The sequence below is a fragment of the Fringilla coelebs genome, assembly GCF_963513975.1.
Source record: "Fringilla coelebs genome assembly, chromosome: 7".
In the NCBI taxonomy this organism is placed as follows: domain Eukaryota; kingdom Metazoa; phylum Chordata; class Aves; order Passeriformes; family Fringillidae; genus Fringilla; species Fringilla coelebs.
Genome location: NC_140035.1, coordinates 26,959,738 through 26,980,144, shown reverse-complemented (window position 1 = coordinate 26,980,144; position 20,407 = coordinate 26,959,738). Strand labels below are relative to the sequence as shown.

The window sequence follows — 20,407 nt, the reverse complement described above, 5'->3', positions numbered from 1 at the left end:
TCCCCGAGGAACCATGTTTGGGGATTTTGCATCCTTGGAACTTAAGCAAATTTCCAACAGCACACGATGACTTACTCTCATCAATGATGTGAGGAACTACTAATTCTTAATTTAAATAATAGACTAATTTCTTATCAGTCATGAAATCCCATTTTCTTGTTTATGCATTATGCTGTATTTCACTCAGCATAATTACCAACATATATAATAGCTTAAAAATACTTCAAATTCTTCATGATGAAACAATTAATCTTATGCAGTTAATGGGAGGAAAAAGTAAAGTATTTTCCTTTCTTTTTTTTTTAAAGTCCAAATAAACATATACTAATTATTTTTAAATTTAAAAGTTCCTCAACTGCAAATTTGGGCAGCATTATCCAGCTGTTACTTAAATTCTAATAGCTTGACCTACACAAAACACACATTTAAAAGACCACATTGCTATTGCAGTGTTCTGCTCTACAATAATAAACAATAAAAATAAACGACTATTAGAATTATGCATTACATATTATGTACCAGCCGACTCAATTACACAGACCTTGGATACATTATGAATTATAAGAAACTGAAAGATCAAGTAATAGAAATTTAAAATGTTAATTACTTGATATTAAAAAACCCCACTACTATGTTTGGTGGCATTAAGCCAAAGGTTTAGATATCATTAATCTTCTCAGTTCACCTTGAATTCTGACAGCCATTCTTCCACCACACCTCGTTCTGATCCCAGCATTTTCTTACTTCTTTTGCTTCTCTCTTACCTTTAGAAGAAAAAAAAAAGAAGTTAAATATTAGTTATAGTAAGAAAATTTAGTTTTTTACAATCCTACCCAATGAAAAGCTAATACCTTTCCAATAGGATTATATAATGCAAAACAATAATTTATATGTAAGACATACAAGTTACATCATGGAAGTCCTACAATAAACAACCTTTTAATAGCCAGACTAGATGACTGGAATCACCAATTTTCTTCTCAGAACTTACTTGCTTTGAGTTCTGAAAGATTTGGATTTAAGAACAATCAGTATTTGTTAAATGAAAAGTGAAGTGAACTAAGATAAAAGGCTTCCCAACACATTTTTTGAGTTAATCTATCATTTTTTCAATGGCCCTTGGCAGGAAGTCATTAAGAGAATAACAACTCTCTTGTGGGCAAGGAGCTGCTTCAGATTTCTAAAGCATGTTTAAACACCCTAAAATACAACAAATTCAGAAATAACATTAATTTAAATTCAAGCAACACTTGAGTGACTTATTTCAGCAGAAGCACTGAGAAATAATTCTGTAAAATAACAGAACTAATTAGATCTCTTCAAACAAAAGTTTACAAAGAGATCCTGATACCATGTCAGAGTGATACATGTATATTATTTAATTTATAACACCATAGCACATGCTACAGAAGAAGCTGAGTTCTAGTTCCCTCTGCCTGGAAAAAAAACTGCAACATTCAATTTTACCTCTTTAAGGAAGTCAGTTTTCTAAAGGAGGAAGAGGAGAAGGAATGCAGAAATTTTTCAACCTGGGATGCATTTGTCAAGCCTTCAAGTACTGCCCCGTTTTCTAAAAGATAAAAAAAACATATGACGATCACAAAATCAGGAGAAAATAAAGTAAAACAAGCATTAATGTAAACATTTTTGGCCTTACAAATTGAAGCTTACCAAATCCTCCAAATTTTACATGAATCCTTCTGCAATAAAACAATTTCCCATTTAAAAAAAAAAAGGCTCAGCATTTTAGCAGGAGGAAGGGAGGAGTTGCCTTCATCTAAATAAAAGACTTTTGTCACTTTTGTAGAAAATCCTTCTGTATTAGTGAGGCACAGTACTTACAAAGAACAGTGTAAGATGAAAGAAGTAATAATTCTATAAAATGTGAACTGAGTTCATACCCTGACTTTGGAGAACATGTAATTCTTAAATTTAATATATTAAAGACTCTCCCATACTATAATTTCTTAGGTTCATATTCCTTACAGGGACAAAATTTCAGCGCTGTCATGAAAATCAGGCATTAAACTAAAGTTCATCTTTTGCTAAAGAATCTCTTCATAGTGAGCTTGAGAAAACAACACTAACTCTAGGTATATTAGTGGTTTTGCCATGCATTGAGCTTCAAGCTTCCCTATTTGGGAACTTATTTCAGTGTAAATCAGCTTGAGAACCACAACTACCGTATCAATACAGAAGCAATCCACATCTGGACTGGCCATGGTTGCTGCCGGTTCAGTTTTAGGACAAATCATCCCTCCCTTTAAAATATATGCCTGGATATCAAAGATATTTTTAAGGACTTTTGCAAAGAGGCAAGATAGGCAGCTGATGGACCGGCAGCCAGCACACAAGCTGCGCTGACCCTGCAAGGAGCACTGAGGAAAAGCAGCGTGAGCCCCTCAGCTCCACCTGGGCTGGGCTGCACCGGGCGCCTTGGGCACTGCTCCAGAGGCACATGAGCACAGCAGCTGTGGGACTGCCTCAGCCTCACACACAGGTGACTCTCTGGGATTTTCAAATGGCCATCTGGAAAGCACACCTCATGCTTACACTCATTCTCTGGTTTGCTACACCTTTGGGGGGAAATATATAAATATATCAAATGCTATGTGGCTGTATCCCTAAAGTAAACTGGTTCAATACATTAAGCCCTGTGCATATTTATTCAAGGCTGAAGTAGCCAGAACCAAGAATATTGAATTTAATTTCCAGAGTGTTCACATCTCTCCCAAAGCAAACAAAATACAAGGAATATAAGAGATTTCTCATGTTTATTTTAAAAACATTTTAATTTTTTCTACTATAATTCAAAGGTTCTTATAATATATAGGAACCATAAAAAACTAATAAAAAATTTAGTTATTAGTAACATTAATAATAAGACACACCAAAATATTTTTACATATGGTCTGATGAAGATTTCTTGTTCTTGAATACTGAACAAGTAAGCAAGTTTGAATTCATACTAAAGCATGGAACAGGAAAAGTTATAGTTAGGAATGCAGTCACTCAATGTTAAAACCAAATGCAAAAAATCAATTACCAAAAATCTTCCCCATAAAGGCACCTGAAATGATAGTTTAAATGCTTTCTCCTAAAGTTATTCATTTGGCATAAATGAGCAGAATATGCCACATAAGGCTGTTAAATTAGACCTGGAATCTTTATGCTTAAAACTAAAACGATAATACTCTGTTCTGAAGGAAGTCACAGTCTTGCACTGTGCATCTGTCAATTACAGTTAAGAAACAGAGTTTCAGCAAGTCAGAGCACTCTCCTTGATCATGCTATGCACACAAATCATGGAATCATAGAATCATCTTGACTGGAAAAGACCTTTAAGACCATCGAGTCCAGCCACTGTGCAACTCAGTTCTGCCAACTCCACCAATACACCACATCCTTCAGCATCACATCTACATGGGTTTTTAAATCCCTCCAGGGATGGTGAACTCACCATTCTCAATATTTTTTTAAGTGCAATAATGAAACTTAAAAACTCAAGACACTCCTGAAGAATTTTTGACTACAATAAAAGAAATAAAAAAGGGTCAACTGTGCTCATCAGAGAGCTTGTTTTTCACTTACATTTAGAAGAAACACATACTGAATACATTATTTACCAGTCTGCATTTAAATCAAGACTAATTAATCTGCAACAGCAAAATGATTACCCAGATAATCTCAGTCAGTACACTTGCTACACTATCAACTATAACAGTGGGGATTAGAAACAAAAAAAATGCCACTGATTAGATATTCATAATTGATGATATTTAAGAAGATATGATTATTCAAGCATGCAAAGAGTTTTTGTTGTTGGTTTGTATTTTATTCGGGGTTTTTGTTTGTATGCTTGTTTTAAATAGGCCAGTAGTTTACACTGGTTTAAACATACATGGGAGAGATTACATTACAGGACATGCACTTCAAAATGAGTCCAGTTCTTGGCCACTTTATACTAGATGGCAAAATGCATATAACGCGATTTTCGTACTAGCTGCACAATGAATGAAAATATTATGTATTTTTATCTTAAAGGCCATGAGAAGAATAATTTGCATTTAACACATGAACTGTGTCAGCCAAAAGAATAAAGCTTCATGCTACATGATTTCTTCACAGAGCAATTTGTGTAAGAGAACATTATGGACTGACAAGTCTAAACAAACAGAAAACTCTATTATCAATTATAGCTTGTTCTTCCAAGCTATGCTAACACTCCTCTCATATCTGTAATTCATTACTGAGCATGGAAAGAAATGTATTTGAAGAAAGATTTTTCCATGCTGCCTCTGTAAAAAAATGTAGTAGGGAAAGCATCAAGAATGCATCCTTTCTCTAAACTAAACACACTTTCAGTTTCTTTGATTCAGCAAGTTCATAGCTCTGTAAGAAGAGCACCTGTGTTAAACATGATTAATACCCTGGAAAGCAGAATAGATAGAAGACAACATAGGATGAGGTGGTCAGAAGTACACAGGAAAGGAGCTTCTCCACCACACACCCACACTAACGAGACTGGGAAGCTCTGGAGGAAGAAAACCAGGCAACATGTTGATAAATGCAGATAACAAAAGCACAATTTGAACTTCTTGTGATGAGCTATTCCTGAATGCAGAGGTGTAAAAGACTAAATGGAAAAAGACTAGATAATATATTTGATGATGCAATGAAAACATCTGTTCAGGAATACATCAACAGCCGGAAAATAAATCAAGATGCTTGATCACACAAAGTCATTTAAAGTAAATCTGAAAACATGTTAGTAGAGCATACAAAACTGGTAATATGCTCTTATTTAAAACACTGGCCTACATTTGTTGCAAACAAAAGAAATCTGTATAAGGCAGAAAAATGTTTAAGAAGCAGTTGAAGACAAGGATTGTGAAAAATAACTTCTAAGCTGGATATGAGAATAATTTTTAAAAAACAGAGGAAATAAAGAGCTCCTTGTCTTAGAAGCTCATGGAATTAACTGGTTGAGAAGGTAGAATAGACTTTTTCTTGTAACAGAGTAATAAAAAATAAAATGTTTGAATGCACCAAGATAGAAATCTTAGACTGTTAAAAGTGTATTGCTTCCCACACTGTAAGTTACCATAAAATATCATGAGGACAATAAGATAAACACTGTAATACCTGTTTTACATAGTTACTTCCATGGTAGAAGAAGAAGATTAAAGAAGAAAACTTAATGCTGAAAACTAACACTTAATTGACATGCTTTACAAAAAAAATTCTCTTAAAGCAACTCCTTGCTTAACCACTCAGTATACAGGTGCATACAGCTTCATCCAGCTACTCTAAAGTTATATACCAGAAGATATTAAACAGCCACAGTATGGTCTGTTTCCACACTAGAAAAGGGTCTGACTCTCATGCTAATCTAATCCCAAGAAAAAATAAAATCAGCCTTGGAAATGGTCAATTTTGGTGGATGACTTCTTGTACTTACTTCAAAGTATATGCATTGTAATATACATCTCTTTTGATAAATATAGTACAAATACCTTTGTGATTTCCTTGTATCCATATACATAAACATATTATTCTACCAGAATCCTATCTAGTACACAAACTATTTACTTACATAAACTGTCATTTTGGTAAGAACATAAAATAATACATTTAAAAACTATTATCCTCAACAAATCAGAGCTACAGCTACAACTTGCCATTTGAAACAGGTTCAAACATTCTGCCAAAATTCTCTTGGCCATACAGCTCCAGAGTACAGAGAAACAAGGTAAAAACTGACAAAGACAGAAAGAAGCAAAACCTCCTCAGGACAGTTATTAATTTAAATTGTCGGCTCAAGCCTTCTCCTTAATAGATAGGGCACTCTTCCAACTCTAGTTTTTAGGTAATTTAATTGCAAGCTTCAGCAGACAGGCATGCATTCCAACTTTAAAATATAAATGCTGATGTATTCTTTATGTGGGATTTAGGTTGCCAGCCTTATTAGACAAGCCTTAGTCATGCAAAACAACTTGGATAAGACATTGCTTCCCTGCCCACTCTGACTCACTAGTAAAAACCAGGCTAAAAAGCTTTCTTTTTTGATATCAGCAACAAAGAAAGTTATGTGAAAACAATGGGAGAAAGCCTTACCACAGAGAAGTCAAAGATGACTGAGAATACTCTTGTAAACTTTCATGGTACCATACTTGCACAGTAAGATCCATTTCTTATCAAAAAAGTGACATCAATTTCAGCAGCTGCCAAAAAAGGGGTAAAGAAAAGGTACAGCCTATCTGTTCCAAAAAGCCTCCTCTAAGTAATTTTAAACTCTAAATTATCTTCTGTGCCTTTTCAAGCACCACAAAACTGAGCTGCCAACCTTCTATCTTTTTACCATTCCTACAGTGAAACTGCTTTACAGATACAAAACTGCTGCACACAAACAATTAGGGCAGTGGGAATGACAATACAACACTGAAAATAGACACTATATAACAGTTGAAATAACTACTTTAAGGCTGATGTTTTCATAGTATTGCACAGAGTAGTTGTAGAAAGCTACAGAAGTCAGGTGACTCTACAGAGAAAAATCTAAGTGCCTCACAGAGGCAAATAAGCAAAACCTGAATTAAACACAGTTGTACACTCATAGCTAAATCCCCCTCCTAGGACCTCATGCAGCAAATAAAGCAGAAAAGAATTGAGATAATCAAGAACGTGGAACAGGAAATTTATCTTCTGTATTCAAAGAAAGCACTCCTCTACATTGCTTACAGGATTTTTGAAACAATAATAATAAAGACATTATCCTGCAGCCTTAAATACCACAAACACACATTAATTATTCTATTATAAGGACCTGACGCACTTTAAAATATATATATACACACACACGTAGGTTAGCCACAGAAAAGTTACCTTATTCTCTCAGCACCAGTTTCCTTAGAAACAACTTCACATAGTCATCCTACACAAAACCTAAAACATTCTCTTGTCAGGATCCTGGTGATAACCCATCCTACGCCAGACAATACAGGTTTGTCCTCCCTTTGCATCAGTTCGTATGCAGTAACTCTTCCTATGCTAGTTTGTCTGCATTAACCTCTTTGCTTACAAAAACATTTCCATGCAAATTACTTTCCATGTAACCCTACCTCTCCCAAACACCTTCTCCTTCATGGTTTTGGTTCATGAAGTAAATTAAATCTAGATAAGTAAAGATGCATAGTAAAAGAAGGAGCCTAAAAAAAAAGCCTCAGCAAACTAACACTTGCAAAATCACAGTTAAGGTGGTCTTTTTAAGGCACTCAGTGCTAACTACTAAAAATGAACAGACACAGGCTAAGAGAAATCTTGAAACAGAATTTCTGTGGGAACAAAATCAAAATAAAATTCAAACCCAAAACAAAACAAATCAACAAAAGACACACTACCAAAACCTCCCCAGTATGCACTTTGGAATAACACTGCAAACATTATGCTAAGATCGCTATCTGGTCTGTAAAGGAAAGAAATTCATGCAGAAACATTCTAGAAATACCAGCTGAATATTCTAAGCAGCTTCCCACTTTTGAGCTGTAAAATCGTCACTTCAGAAAAATAAATGCCTGTTAGATTATAAAAATATACATTAAAAAGTTGAAGTCAATTCCAGACCATATCTAAATTCCAATACCAGTATATATTTGTCATTGCAGTATTCCCTACCAACTGTAATTTCCACAAAATGGAATTTAGGTTACATATTCATTAATTAATTTACCTAACCTCCTTTCTTCTACCCTATTCTCAAAGAGATCTAACCCAGAGGCTCCTCTGCTGAAAATAATGAAATGCCTTATTCTAATCTTTCCTACTTCCAGATGGTAAAGCCTCCACCTCCAGGAAGAGGAGTGTAAATAGATTAAGCTGAAGTGACAAATTTCCCCCCATCCATACACTTACTTACACATTCACAAATTCTTAAATGAGTGTAATCTCCAAATTTGTCTGAATTTACCTCAGTTGTAGCTAAAATTATGTCATCTTGCTGACTTTTAAAAAATGATGTGGTAAGAATCATAGTTCCAAATAAACTTTCAAAATGGCAGAGTTAAAATAAAGATCCATAATAATTAGGACATTGTTTTATTGCACGATGCCATAAATTTCATATCTGACTCAGATGCTTCATTCACATTTAAGATGCATGGTTTTCAAGGATAAAATTAATTCTGATTGATATGCTGGTCTTACCTTTCCATTACAAGTTCCCAGACTTTAAAAAGCAAACTTAACAAATGCAGTTAAATGAAACACCACTGATCACACCACTACTCATCAAGATGACACAATTTCAGAACAGCCCAGATCTCTTCTGCTTGACCTAATAGAATATATGAGCAAGTTGAACCCTACATACTTACAAGAAAGACTTAAGTCACATACAGAGGCTGTTCATTATTCAGAGGTAAAGCACAGTAGCACCACGAATTCTGAAATCTAAGATCTGCTTCAACGTTCACAGTTAAAACTGTAGCTGCCTTTATTACTCCCAACTGTCACTGCAGAGGAAGCAACTTGTCTTCTCCCATGTCACGCACCACAGCGTGACTTCAGCGTCAGTCATTTTCAGTCTCACACTAGTTTTCTGAAAGTTAGAGAGAGGTTTTAAGAACTGCAAAGAACAATCTCACCAGTCAGAGATAAAACCACTGTTAATTTTATATTGAGATTAGACAGACTGCACAAGTCAGAATTTCCACACATAAGAGCTAAAACATGTACCTGACCATGTTAATTCTATATAATGCAATCCATTAAGAGCTGTGTGAACATCAATGGTTAAGATATTTGACCCAACTGATTAAGGTGATTGTGCTACAAAAATTGATGCTTATGACCAGCCCTACTATTAACTTCACTAGGATTCCTCCAGAGCAGGAAATTACACAACCTTTACTGGGCTCTCCTTCACAGAAAACAGGCAAAGAAACTGAGTCTGTAAAGAAAGTGTAACACTTTTTCATCACCTTATTAGAAGCTCTCCTGAAACTCTGAAACGCAGCTTACTATAATTGGCATTCTGTGGCCTATTACCTGGAAGCATAAGCTGCTTCTCAGTGAAATAACTGTGGGAGAATTAAAACAGTAGTAAATGTAAATTAGTGCAACAACTACACCAGGTACCCCCTTTGTCTTGGTAAGAGTTTAATTATTAATCTTCACTGCTGAATAGTTAAAGACAATGCATATTGTTTACAGTCATTATTCTTCTACTCTTAAACCAACATTACAACAGAATGCAAACCAACCAGTCATAAGAAAGGACTAATTAATATTTTACTGTGAAATTGTTCATTTCTCATGTATTTTTAAATAGTGAGGACACTAAGTTACTAACATATGTAGAGGTACTACTTGGGGAGGGTGTTTGGATGGTTTTTGTGGATTTGTTAATCTGAAATTTAAACAATTCTTTTTCTAGAGCAAAACTTCATATATAATATCTTTAGGAACACAACATAAACACAGAAGAAACAATTTAAATCAACCCAATCTTTCACGCACCATCATAGGCAAGATTTTCCACAATATGTTTCACTTATCTAAGCTATAGACGAGTATAAAAAATAAAGTAGTGTAAAACCACAACGAAATGAAACAGAGACAAAAAGAAAACAGCCTTCCACAGGTGCTTGATGACTCCAGTTGGAATATCCAGTCTTTTTTCTCCTCCCCCCAACACTGCTGAAACAAGAGCAAGATCTTAAATGCACACTACTATTTTAATATATTTTTTCTATTTATAACCTGAACAAAATTAAAAGTTTTTGTCCAATACTGTCCCAATGCATATTCAAAAAATTTGAGTCTTTCAAGATTATGAAAAATTACAGATTTGACAGGCAGCACTGAAAATCCATGCAGCAAGCTTTACAGCTAAGCATCCCCGAGTTTTTTTGTGCAGACAGGGGAGTGGAATTTATGTAGAGATGGTAAATTTCACAGTGTTCCAGGTTTTCAAACATATTTTCTTGCACTCCAAAAAACCTCACTGAGGACTCAATGTTCTAATCTTCAGGCACTTATACATAACCTCATCCCTACACAGAGATACTCTGGGTTTTTGTTTGTAATACTGAACAGTTTTCCTGCTTTAAAAAAAAAAAAACCCAAGGGAAAAAACAAAACAAAACAAAAACAGAGGAAAAAAAAAAAAAAAAAAAAAAAAAAAACACCTTCAAAAGCAGTTGGTAAAACAGAAACTTGTTAGGGGTTATACTACTAGTTTTTGCAACATTAATCATCTTTGAGCAATTATTACATCTATTTCAAATGGTAATACACCCACATGAACTATACTAAACACAAACAGTTTCTCTAATCTTTTACAGGTACTACCCATCTGGGCAACAGTTATGACCTTTTACTTTTTTATTAGTTATACTGGCATAGAGCAAATTCAGTTAATTCTTTTCAAACACAATCAAAAATTTTTAATCAAAGCCTGAGTTTAATTAAAAGCCTGTTCTGTTTCCCTATGCAATTGTGCTGATAGAGATCAGCAGCACTTACCAAAGTTTGAACAGCAGGCACCTGAAATTGCTAGATTGCACATTTTTGGTGTAAGTAATACACTCATCTTTCATAGAGCATGCTCCACAAAACAGTCTTTCAAGGGCAACTTGGACAGAAGGTTTAGAAATACTGAGGTCATTGAAATGCACAGCAGACCTGCAGAGAGAACATGGAGTAACTTCTCAAAAAGTAGGGCTGATCCAGTACAAAGCCAAAAAAAAGAAATCTGAAGGAAAAGCCCACACCACCAGGACAGCAAAAAACCGCCAAGAACAATCCAAAACCAAGGCTCACAGTCCACATGTGACTCCTTCAGCACAAGAAAAAACTGTTCTGAACAAAATATACACCCAGACCTAACACCCCTGTACTTGCAATTATGTTCAGATTTGCAAGTTAAGATGATTACACCATAATTATTTCTTATCAGTGAGCAGCAAGTGTTTCATACTTGGGAGGAAAATCCTTGTGCTTTTTGCCTTACCTGCCAGCTATCCAACTGGCACTTTGAGAAGATTTTCATAACATATTTTAACAATTTTATTCTCTCATCAGTTCTATCTGTTTCATTTAAACTATTAAACCCAAGAAAATAGCAACTTAAACATTCTGTTGCAATAAAAAAGGAAATGCTAATAAAAACCCTTTCCATTTTCCACAGATGTGACACATATGCATAAATGTGCAGAATTTACTCATAGCAACCTCACATATACCAGAAAGCTCTAAAGTCTGCATTCAGAAAGACAAAGAGACAATAATTTCAATCTGTTCAAAGTCAGCACACATTACTAAAGCAGAATGCTCCAGCAGTTCATAGAAATAGCAATAAAATTACTACTACTAGAATTCTGCATAAAGCCAAGAAAAGCCTGCATCCTTTCCCTGTAGGAGAGATATTTTGTCTTTCCCACTGGAATATTAATTTGTAATGCATCAAAACTTGATAGAGCTGAAAACGGACAACACAGTGATTAAGGTTTCCTAATTAGCATGATAATATCCACTTAAGATTTGTTCCCTCCTCTCTCTCACAAGACCAAAAATTTATTATCAAAATAAGCCATCAAATACAGTAGTTGGCAATCATGGGAGTATCATCAGCAGAGAAGGGCAATGGACCATCACACCCATACACATCTCCACCAGCCAAGTGTGACAAGGTTCCTGCAAAATGCTTCAGTAAAATGACAAGAAGCTGTGCTGAAGCAGCTCTTTCCTAGCAGCTGACAAAAAAAAAAAAGGCATAGCAGTCCACTTCCCCACTGACCAGCAAATCTTTAAGCTTTAAGCTTTCTGTATTTATTAGACAAAATTAATATCTACAGGCACTCTACTTCAATTTTTTTGAACTTCCTTCTACTTTTCATATGTCAAACCTACCTAGTTTTCTGTCTTTAGCACAGAACAGAACCTGCAAGTCTAAGAAGAAGGGTACAGAGGAAATAACAGAACTAACCTTTGAACATTTAGTAAATTTTAAGTTGCCAAATAAAGGGGAGTGGAGTGGAGAGGTGGCACAAAACACACCGTGACAATCAGCACAATACTCAATTACACAATTTCAGCAGCATCAATGCCAATTAGTATTGGCTGCTGACCCCGAATTTGATCTGGAATGCATCCACAATCTTAACCTGATTAGGACTTTGTGCACAACAAACATGAAATCCCACTGTTGCACATTTATTTTTCTGCCTTAGCATCCTAAGTTTTACTCAATTTAAACACTGAAGTAGCTAGGGGAAAAATTATAAGGTTAACATATAAGCATTATTATTATCTTCAACCATTTCCCTAAAAATGTCAGAGTTTCATTTTGGGGTAACTTGGCACTAGATATATAGGGCTAACATTTTAATTTAAATTAAGAAGTAAAATTAGTGCAGTAGCTTTAGTTATGCTATGTAAACTGCAACATTAACTGTGAAAAACCATATTAAACCTGCAGCTAACTGAAGGGATATAATCTATAGAGAGGAAAAAGCAAAGCATATAGTCTCTCAGAGTTTAATGCCAGGATTCCTGGAACACAAGGTATGTGGAACAGAGCTACCATTTGAATGATTTAAACACCCAGATGCCCCAGTAACATTTTTGTATGGCTGAGGAAACAAATGCAACAAAGTCACAAATTGCAACACCCAACACAGTTTCATTTCTGCCCCCAAAACTGCAGGAGTATTTTCACCACAGATGCAGAAAAGATGCATATTCTGAAGGTAGCAATTGTTTTTACATGACCATGCATAGCCCAAGTCCACTCAACACCTGCACAAGCAAAAGAGCATCTCAGTTATTTCTGCAACTGGTCCTTTGGAGACTCAAAGACAACAAGCCATGCCTAAACTATTTGCTGTCTCAACTTCTAAGACAAATTGTAGAGAGAAGAAAGAAAATCTTGTTCTCTCCCCAAACAAACAAAAAGCAAGCTAGGAAGTTTTTGTATTCAACAGATAAACAGAGGCTTCTCAAACTCATGTGGTGTTTACACGAACATGGATGAAGGCACAGCTGAAGACTCAGAACACATGAAACAAGTCTTGGCAGACACACAGAGCTAAGCAAAGGTAGTAGCCTGTTCAATGGAGAATCATGCAATGCATGTGACACCTGTGATTTTAAGGAAATGCTGCTGTCACAGGATGGCTATGAAAATAAACAGGGCCTATACGCAGCTTTTGAATGCTTAGCTTAAATCCATGTCGTACTTTAGTTATTTCTTCTCTATTTGCATTCGACTTACCCTTCAGTCCAAGACTCCTACCTCTATTTGTATGTCCATAGCTAACACAGAACTGTTTCAGAGATTTTCATGAAGCTCTTGCCACTCTGACATGGCAAGATTTGCACTGCAATTTGCTGCAGTCCATTAACATGAGGAAAACTATCAGAATGGCTCATATGAAGTCTAACAAATTCAGCATCTCTCTTCCCAAGAAATTGCCACAAATATGGTTTCGTTACTTCCAGAAGCTTAAGGACGCTACTATTTAAAATTATTGCACAGATGCAACACTGGCGACCATCAAGTACGGTGGTTTGTCAATAACATAACTACCAAACAGAACAAATACATAATTAACAATCTAGAAGCAGTTTTGGAAGCTCAGCAATTTTGTCTAAGACCCGTTCTATGCTAAGAACAAGAAACAAGTACCTTAAAAAAATCCCAAACCCACAGGCATAAGGATCTAGTAATTTTTCCACTTCACATTTAAACCCTCCTTGCTCTCCTCTCTGTGTCCACATTTAGCTTACATCTCTATGCTCTTTTGGCTCAACAAAACATCTTAAAAAAAAAAAAAAAGGAATGGAAAGTTCTCCACTGTTACACAAAGAAATATGAGCTTGTGCTGGGATAAATCCTTTGTCAGCATGCCTTACATTTCTATGTAAAAGGGCACATGACTATCACTCAAACTCAATCACTTCTTGTGTAAGATCACTACAGTAAATGGACTTTAACCAATCATCTGTCTATCCCATTGCTGCAGATACTAAAGACCAGTACAATATCCATTCTAGGTAGGGAGCTTTTATTAATTACTACTTTTAACTGGATGTGATTCCAACCCTAACGCATGAGGAAGCACAGTGATACACTGAAGCATCAAGTATCCTTTCAAAAAAAGTATACCTCTAACCCAGAGTAATAAACAGATACCAGAACTCAAAGTTGAGCATTTAGATTTTCGTTCTTTGCCCTACTCTGATGGCATGTACCAGGGTGCTTGATAAACTGCTCACTCCACCCCCTCTCTAACTAAGTTTACACAAAAGCCTTCCACTTTCTGAAACATGTCTGGTCTAGAAGGTGATTGACCCTCACGTTCAGCCATCACAATGCTAAATGGGATGATGGAATCACCACTGTAGCTTACACATGGGGCACACCAGTCTTAAATACCACACCTCCACAAAGCACATGTTTAAAAAAATTAATTCTAATTCTAGCTAACTTTTCACATGCAGGAAACACAATATTCAGATTTATAGATAAAAGCTAACTTAAGCTATTTCTACAACAAAATCTGTTATGCTTACGCCCATGTGTTTCCACGATCTTGTGCTTAGGATATTTGGGAAAGTTACTTGAGTAAGTACTATGGACTTCTTCAAAACCTTTTCTAAACCAACTTTTCTACCTTGTGGCCCTATTCCAAGTCAGAACAGAGGCAGGCATGCAGAGGGGCTGCTCTCCAGCCTCTCCTTAAGCTCAACATACCCTTAAACCTAAAGGAAACAGAAAAGACAAAGCAGAAAATAAGAGGAGATGTAAAGAAGAAAAAGATACCAGAAGTCTCAGAAAAAAACAAACTATTTGAATAAAAATAAAATAAATTAAGACAGGAAGGAAAAAATGCAAGCAAATTTTACACATATTTCAGCTCATTATCTTTCAATCCAATATCTTCTCAGCTGAATGGCCATGAAAAACAAGACTCTTCTTTTAAATTCTCTCACTGTCAAATAGATGCCAAATAATTCCTCCAGTTCACACATTATTCAAGGCAAGGCAGAAGAGGGGAGGAAGACCCTAAATAAAATTACAATTTAAAATTTATAAACTACTAAATATAGGGAATGGAAACAGAAAAATATTCCAGACTTATCAATTTTGTCCTGTATGAATCAGCAAACTGCAGTCATGCAGTCTGCACAAATGTCCATGTCACACATTTCAGTTAAGCAGAATTCAGAGGAACAGCAACGTGGAACTATTTAAAGAACTCACAAACCATACACTATGCAGACACCATTAAAGGAGATCTAACCATTTCAGTTTTTTGAAGAATCACAGTAATTACAATAAAAACACAGTAAGATTAGCTAGAGTATGGAGATTACACACAAAAACACACACTCTGCAATTTTGGAATGCTAGCCAAATGCTTGTGTAACAATACAGTATAAAATGAGAAGTCATGAACTACTTTGTCCTGTAGAAAAAAAAAGCCCCACAGAATATGCAGAAAGAAGAATTCCTGGAAGAGTGTTTTAAGATATTTGAACTGCACCAACCATCTCCATCAGGCCCTGTGCAGAACAACGTTACACAGCCAGGGAATTTGGTGTTTTTCAATGTCAAATGATAGCAATGATAATCACTACTAAGAGATAAATAAATAAATAGTTTACCACTTTGAAGTAGTTATACACCCAATATTTCTCTCCCCTAGTGGGATCTCTTTCCAAATGTCACTGGCTCTCTACTTTCAGGCAAACTTAATGATTTTGACCATAAAATCTGTAATTCTCTACAGAATCACACCAAGAGGTCAAGGCAGCACATCTGACACAGGCAGTGGGCAGCAGAGGCAAGCTGGACTGCCTGCAGAACAGAAAACAATCAAGACTGAAAAGTGACTTACCAATGGTATTTTTGTCTTTCACTAATCATCTGAATTGATTAATAATAAAACATCTGTTAAACCCTGCGGCCATATTCATTACATTTGATAGAAAAATGTAACAGAAGAAAGAAAAATTGCTGTGTGGCCATTCATCATACAATAAAAAAGTTTTTACTATTATGGATAATCTGCAGCACAGACTGAAACAGTTTGCAAACTATATGCTATTTTACCTAGTCCCTGATCTTGGCTTCTCTTCTGTGTAGCACATCTGGCAATACAGAATTTTGTTTTACAGTTGGGCTTTCCTAAATAACTATATTTTATTTCATCAGAAGTGCCCCTCTACCTCTGGAGCTTTCATTAGAAGCTTAAAAACTAAAGTCAGAATTCTATACAAAAAAAAAGGAGATCCATTGAGTCCCTCCATAAATCTGTCCTATGAGTAAATTAAAAAAAAAAGACACTTGAATTATTTGTCTTGCAATAAGAAGCAGGAATTATCCAAACAAAGGTGCATAGAGAAAAATTCAACCAGGTTGCCATTTTATCTACAGTGAGTTATACAAGCATAAACTCAAACTACTTTCTTACTCAAAAAAACCCCTGTAGAAAACAGCATTAAATAAGTCAAGAATTACTTCTCACACTTACTCTGTTTGGAAATGAAAATAACCGGGTGAAGTAGCAGTCAAATTATACCACTTGCGACTGTCTCTGCTCAGATCAGTTTTGCCTGAAAGGGATTTCTTTAGTGATTATTACTATGGCACAGATGTCCTTCAAGAACACTCAGCTGGGGAAGCCTTCACCTTCACTTCTTGATATTCATTCATATCTTAATTCGTTCACATCCTTAATATCTTAAGGAAACAAGCATCAAGAAAAATAATGAAATCAAAAATTCTTTTCCAGCACAGACAAGTCTTTGAGGGAACACATGACCCAGGTCTTTAAAGATTCTCAACTCATATTAAACTGCTTGGTAAAGAGCAAACAGGTCTGCCTCTCCTCCTACAGAAAATAGGGAGTATCACATGAAGTTCTCAGGTAACAGGCTCAAAACAGAACAGAGCAATGACTTACTGACACCCCACACGAAGTGCAGCTCTTACTGACAGAAAATACGGTAGCTGCAAAAACCATACAAGGGCCCTAAAGTTTTATATGTTAGGTATATCCATGAAACAAAAATCCACACAACACATCACACCCACTGAGACTGGGAGAGCTGACCTAAGGGGTAACCCTATAGTCTAGAAAACAGTGTAAGAGTAAAGCACCTGCTGTCAAATGAGCACCTGCTGAGCTGTGGCAGACGAGCAGAACTCGGAACAATGATCCTGTCACATCCCAGGGTCTCAGAGCCTTCGGCTTCAGGAGAGAATAACAGATCAGACCAGCGTGGCTGCTCCTGAGAAGAATGGTCTTTATGCTGCCCAAAAATACCGCCCCAAACAAAAAAAACAACCCACCAGCAAACAAACACCATAAACAGAAAGAAACTAAGACTACTGCTCCAGCCCATCGCTTGTCTAAAAGAGAGGTGAAACAGTGACTGTGATACCGTCCATAAAATATTTAGCTCTCTAGTGATGCCTGAGAAGATAATTTCCTTCCCCACCATTCACTGAATGCTTTTTTTAAAAGCATTCAAAGAAACCAAGGTGAACTAAAGAAAGATCTTTTCCATCCTTATTGTAATTAGGCAGCATTAACCATTTTATTCAAATGACAAGAGGCATCCAATGGCATAACTGACTACTAATACAACACCACAGGAAGTAACATGCAATTTCAGGAGGAAAAGGATGCAATATTTAACTAGTTCAAATATGTATTCTGATACTAAAGGGGAAAAACAACAACCCCACAACCCTTTCTTGTCATCTCAAAACTGCAAACAGTTCAAGCCACTGTCAGTCATACAGCTCTCTACTCCAGAAAACAATTATGAAGAGCATAGCACCAAACACTGTCCAGTGCTACAGAGAATATGGATGCACATGCAGAGAAGAGTGGCTCCTATAATGAATCTCACAATCTGTTAATCCAGAATGCACAGCAACACAAATTGCTGGAAACATGGACTTTTGAAAGCTATCCAAGAAACCCTGCAGCCTTCCTCTAGCTGAACAACACAAGCAGGAATCCCAGCAAACCATAACTAGCATGGCTGCATACAAGCTAAAATAACTTTATCCTAGAACACCAAATCTTTGCAGTAATTATCACCACAACTAATAATTAATAATAAAAAAATACCACACACAAAACCCCACCAACTGCATAAATCCCAAAATGTACTGATTATTTGTACATGGAGTTTCAATGACCTTTCCTTCCTAGAGGACATTCAGTTGTTTGTCGGGGTTCTTTTACACAATACAAAAACTTCTTTTATGTTATTTCCTTCTGCATATTATTGATTTCTCCAGGCTGACACTATAATTATGGTGAAGCTTCCTTCTCAAAACACACTGTAGCAACACTTCTAGGCCCCTTGAAATTATGCAGACTCACTTACTTGAGGATACAGCATCAAAGAGCTTAATATATTCCCAAAATATCACATCCCTCACATTTGCTGCCTTATTTTTAAAAGAGTATAGACCATACTGAAAGAAAAGGAAATACAGGAAGCAAACCATGGTAGAGCAGATCAACTGATTGCACAAGGTTTTTCTTACCATAAGTTTTTATGTACTTGGGGGGTGAGGGGGAAGGCAAAAACAGCTACTGAAAACCTTGTTAAACTTTAAAACCTGTTAAACAACTCAGTTCATGCACAACAGATCGCACAAAGCCAATGCTCTGTGATCAGAGCTGAATGTCCCTGGTAACAGACTCAGCAATACCAGCATAGTTTTGTGTGTAATATTCAAGTCAGGCTTCCAAGCACCAAGAAAACAAAACAAAATAAACAAAAGCAACCCCCCCCCCCAACAAACAGTAAGAAAAAAAAACACCAAACATAAATAAAACTGGCACTTTTTATCTTTCTCTCAAAGCATTAAACCAAGGTATCTGGTATCTGACATGTCTATGGGTCACTGAAAAAAAATTCTGAGAAAAATATACACATTCCTCAGCACCACTGGACTTTGGACACATACACATTAACTTTCAGCCACAGTAAGAAACAAGAAATATTTTGCAAGTCTCTGACAGAACTGCATTTTCTCTAAGACAGGGATTTAAGCACCTCACAAATAAAGAGCCAACAATTCCAACCCCCATACATTACAGAAAAACAAATGTGTGTCTTCTCACCCCGAGAGAAGACTGCTCTGAATCTTCCAGACTTTATCTCACAGTGAAAAACATTCAATGCTGAAACCAGACTGAGGCAGTCTGGATTAAACAGATGGCACTCTATTTAGAACAGTTTCACTGTTAATAACATGATAATGGCATTCCTCCTGGAAATCTTCTCATGCGCTTCCAATATCCCTATTAAAATCCCTGAAACCCAGAAGTCAATTTTCATCAAAATATATTGGAAAAAGGCACTACAGTCTACCCCGAAATTCCACTGGCATCATGCTGTAATGTTTATTCTCATGTTAATAGGAGTATCAAAAATTAATAGAACAGTTTGTATTCTGCTAAAAAGAAACAATATTGTATTGGATTCAACTGAGAAGTAATTAAAGTCTTTATAAGTCACTGACTGTGTAGTTAACTTTTACCAGTCTCTTTCCAGATGAAGCAGACTATGTGCTCAAGTTTGACAAACACAAAAATAATTGTAATTAACCAGATACTAAGGCAATTGACACTTCAGTCACATAGCCACACATGCAAAACGCCGAGCTCCTGACACAAGCGCTCACTGAAACCAAGCCACCGCCTCGCTCGGGAGCCAGTTGCCAAAAGAATTCTTCACTTTCACTTACCTTTCAGTGCACTACCAGGATTTCGGGACACCTCCCCGCTTCTCCTATGGAAACAAACACCAATGTTCTTTTAAGACATACCCACTGAAAGCCGAAACTCTGCTCCTGGCGCCAGCCGGGCTCGCTGCGAGCTCCGATTTCTCTCCCAGCTTCTTCCCCTGCCGAAGCGCGCCCCGAGGGCTGGCAGCGAGCGGGCACTGCCCGGGCCCCGCCACCACTCCCGGTGAGCAGGGTGGAGGTTCGGGGCTTACATAACCGGGGAGGGGGACGCTGTCCGAGCGGAGGGGAGCGGGAAGGGGCGACAGGAGAGGCAGCGGAGCCGCAGGGGCAGGAGAGGGAACGCGAGCGGCGCTGCCGGCGCGAGTGCTGGGAACAGTTCGCGCCCCCGCACGCAGAGACCCTGCGGCGCTTCCGTCCCTGCCCGCAGCGCCAGCAGCGCAGGCGGCACCGGGGAACCCGCGAAGGGTGGGAGATCCCCGTTCCCGGCGCCGGCCCAAGCCCCGCCGCCCCCTCACCCCGCTCTCCTCCTCCGCCGCCACCTCCAGACACCGCCAGCCCCGCACCTCAGCAACGCGCCCGCCCATTGGGCCACGCCCCCCGCAAGAAGCCGCGCACTGATTGGCC

General features: G+C 37.1%; 1 protein-coding gene across 4 annotated transcripts in view; it reads right to left on the bottom strand.

Moving 5' to 3' along the window:
- Positions 1-20,187, bottom strand: part of HYCC2 (hyccin PI4KA lipid kinase complex subunit 2) — a 49,911-nt gene extending 29,724 nt beyond the window's left edge. For 2 of the 4 annotated variants that reach the window (XM_084208990.1, XM_084208993.1), the window contains exons 1-3: positions 19,784-19,828; positions 1,468-1,570; positions 686-764 (exon numbers count right to left, since the gene is read on the bottom strand). In XM_084208990.1, coding sequence (XP_084065116.1) covers positions 686-736 — 51 coding nt within the window. In that variant the 5' untranslated portion in view covers positions 737-764; positions 1,468-1,570; positions 19,784-19,828. Of the gene's footprint in view, positions 1-685; positions 765-1,467; positions 1,670-19,783; positions 19,829-19,864 lie in introns of those variants that run through there. The other 2 variants (XM_084208991.1, XM_084208992.1) reach the window with 2 other exon arrangements.
- Between the last annotated feature and the right edge of the window lie 220 nt (positions 20,188-20,407).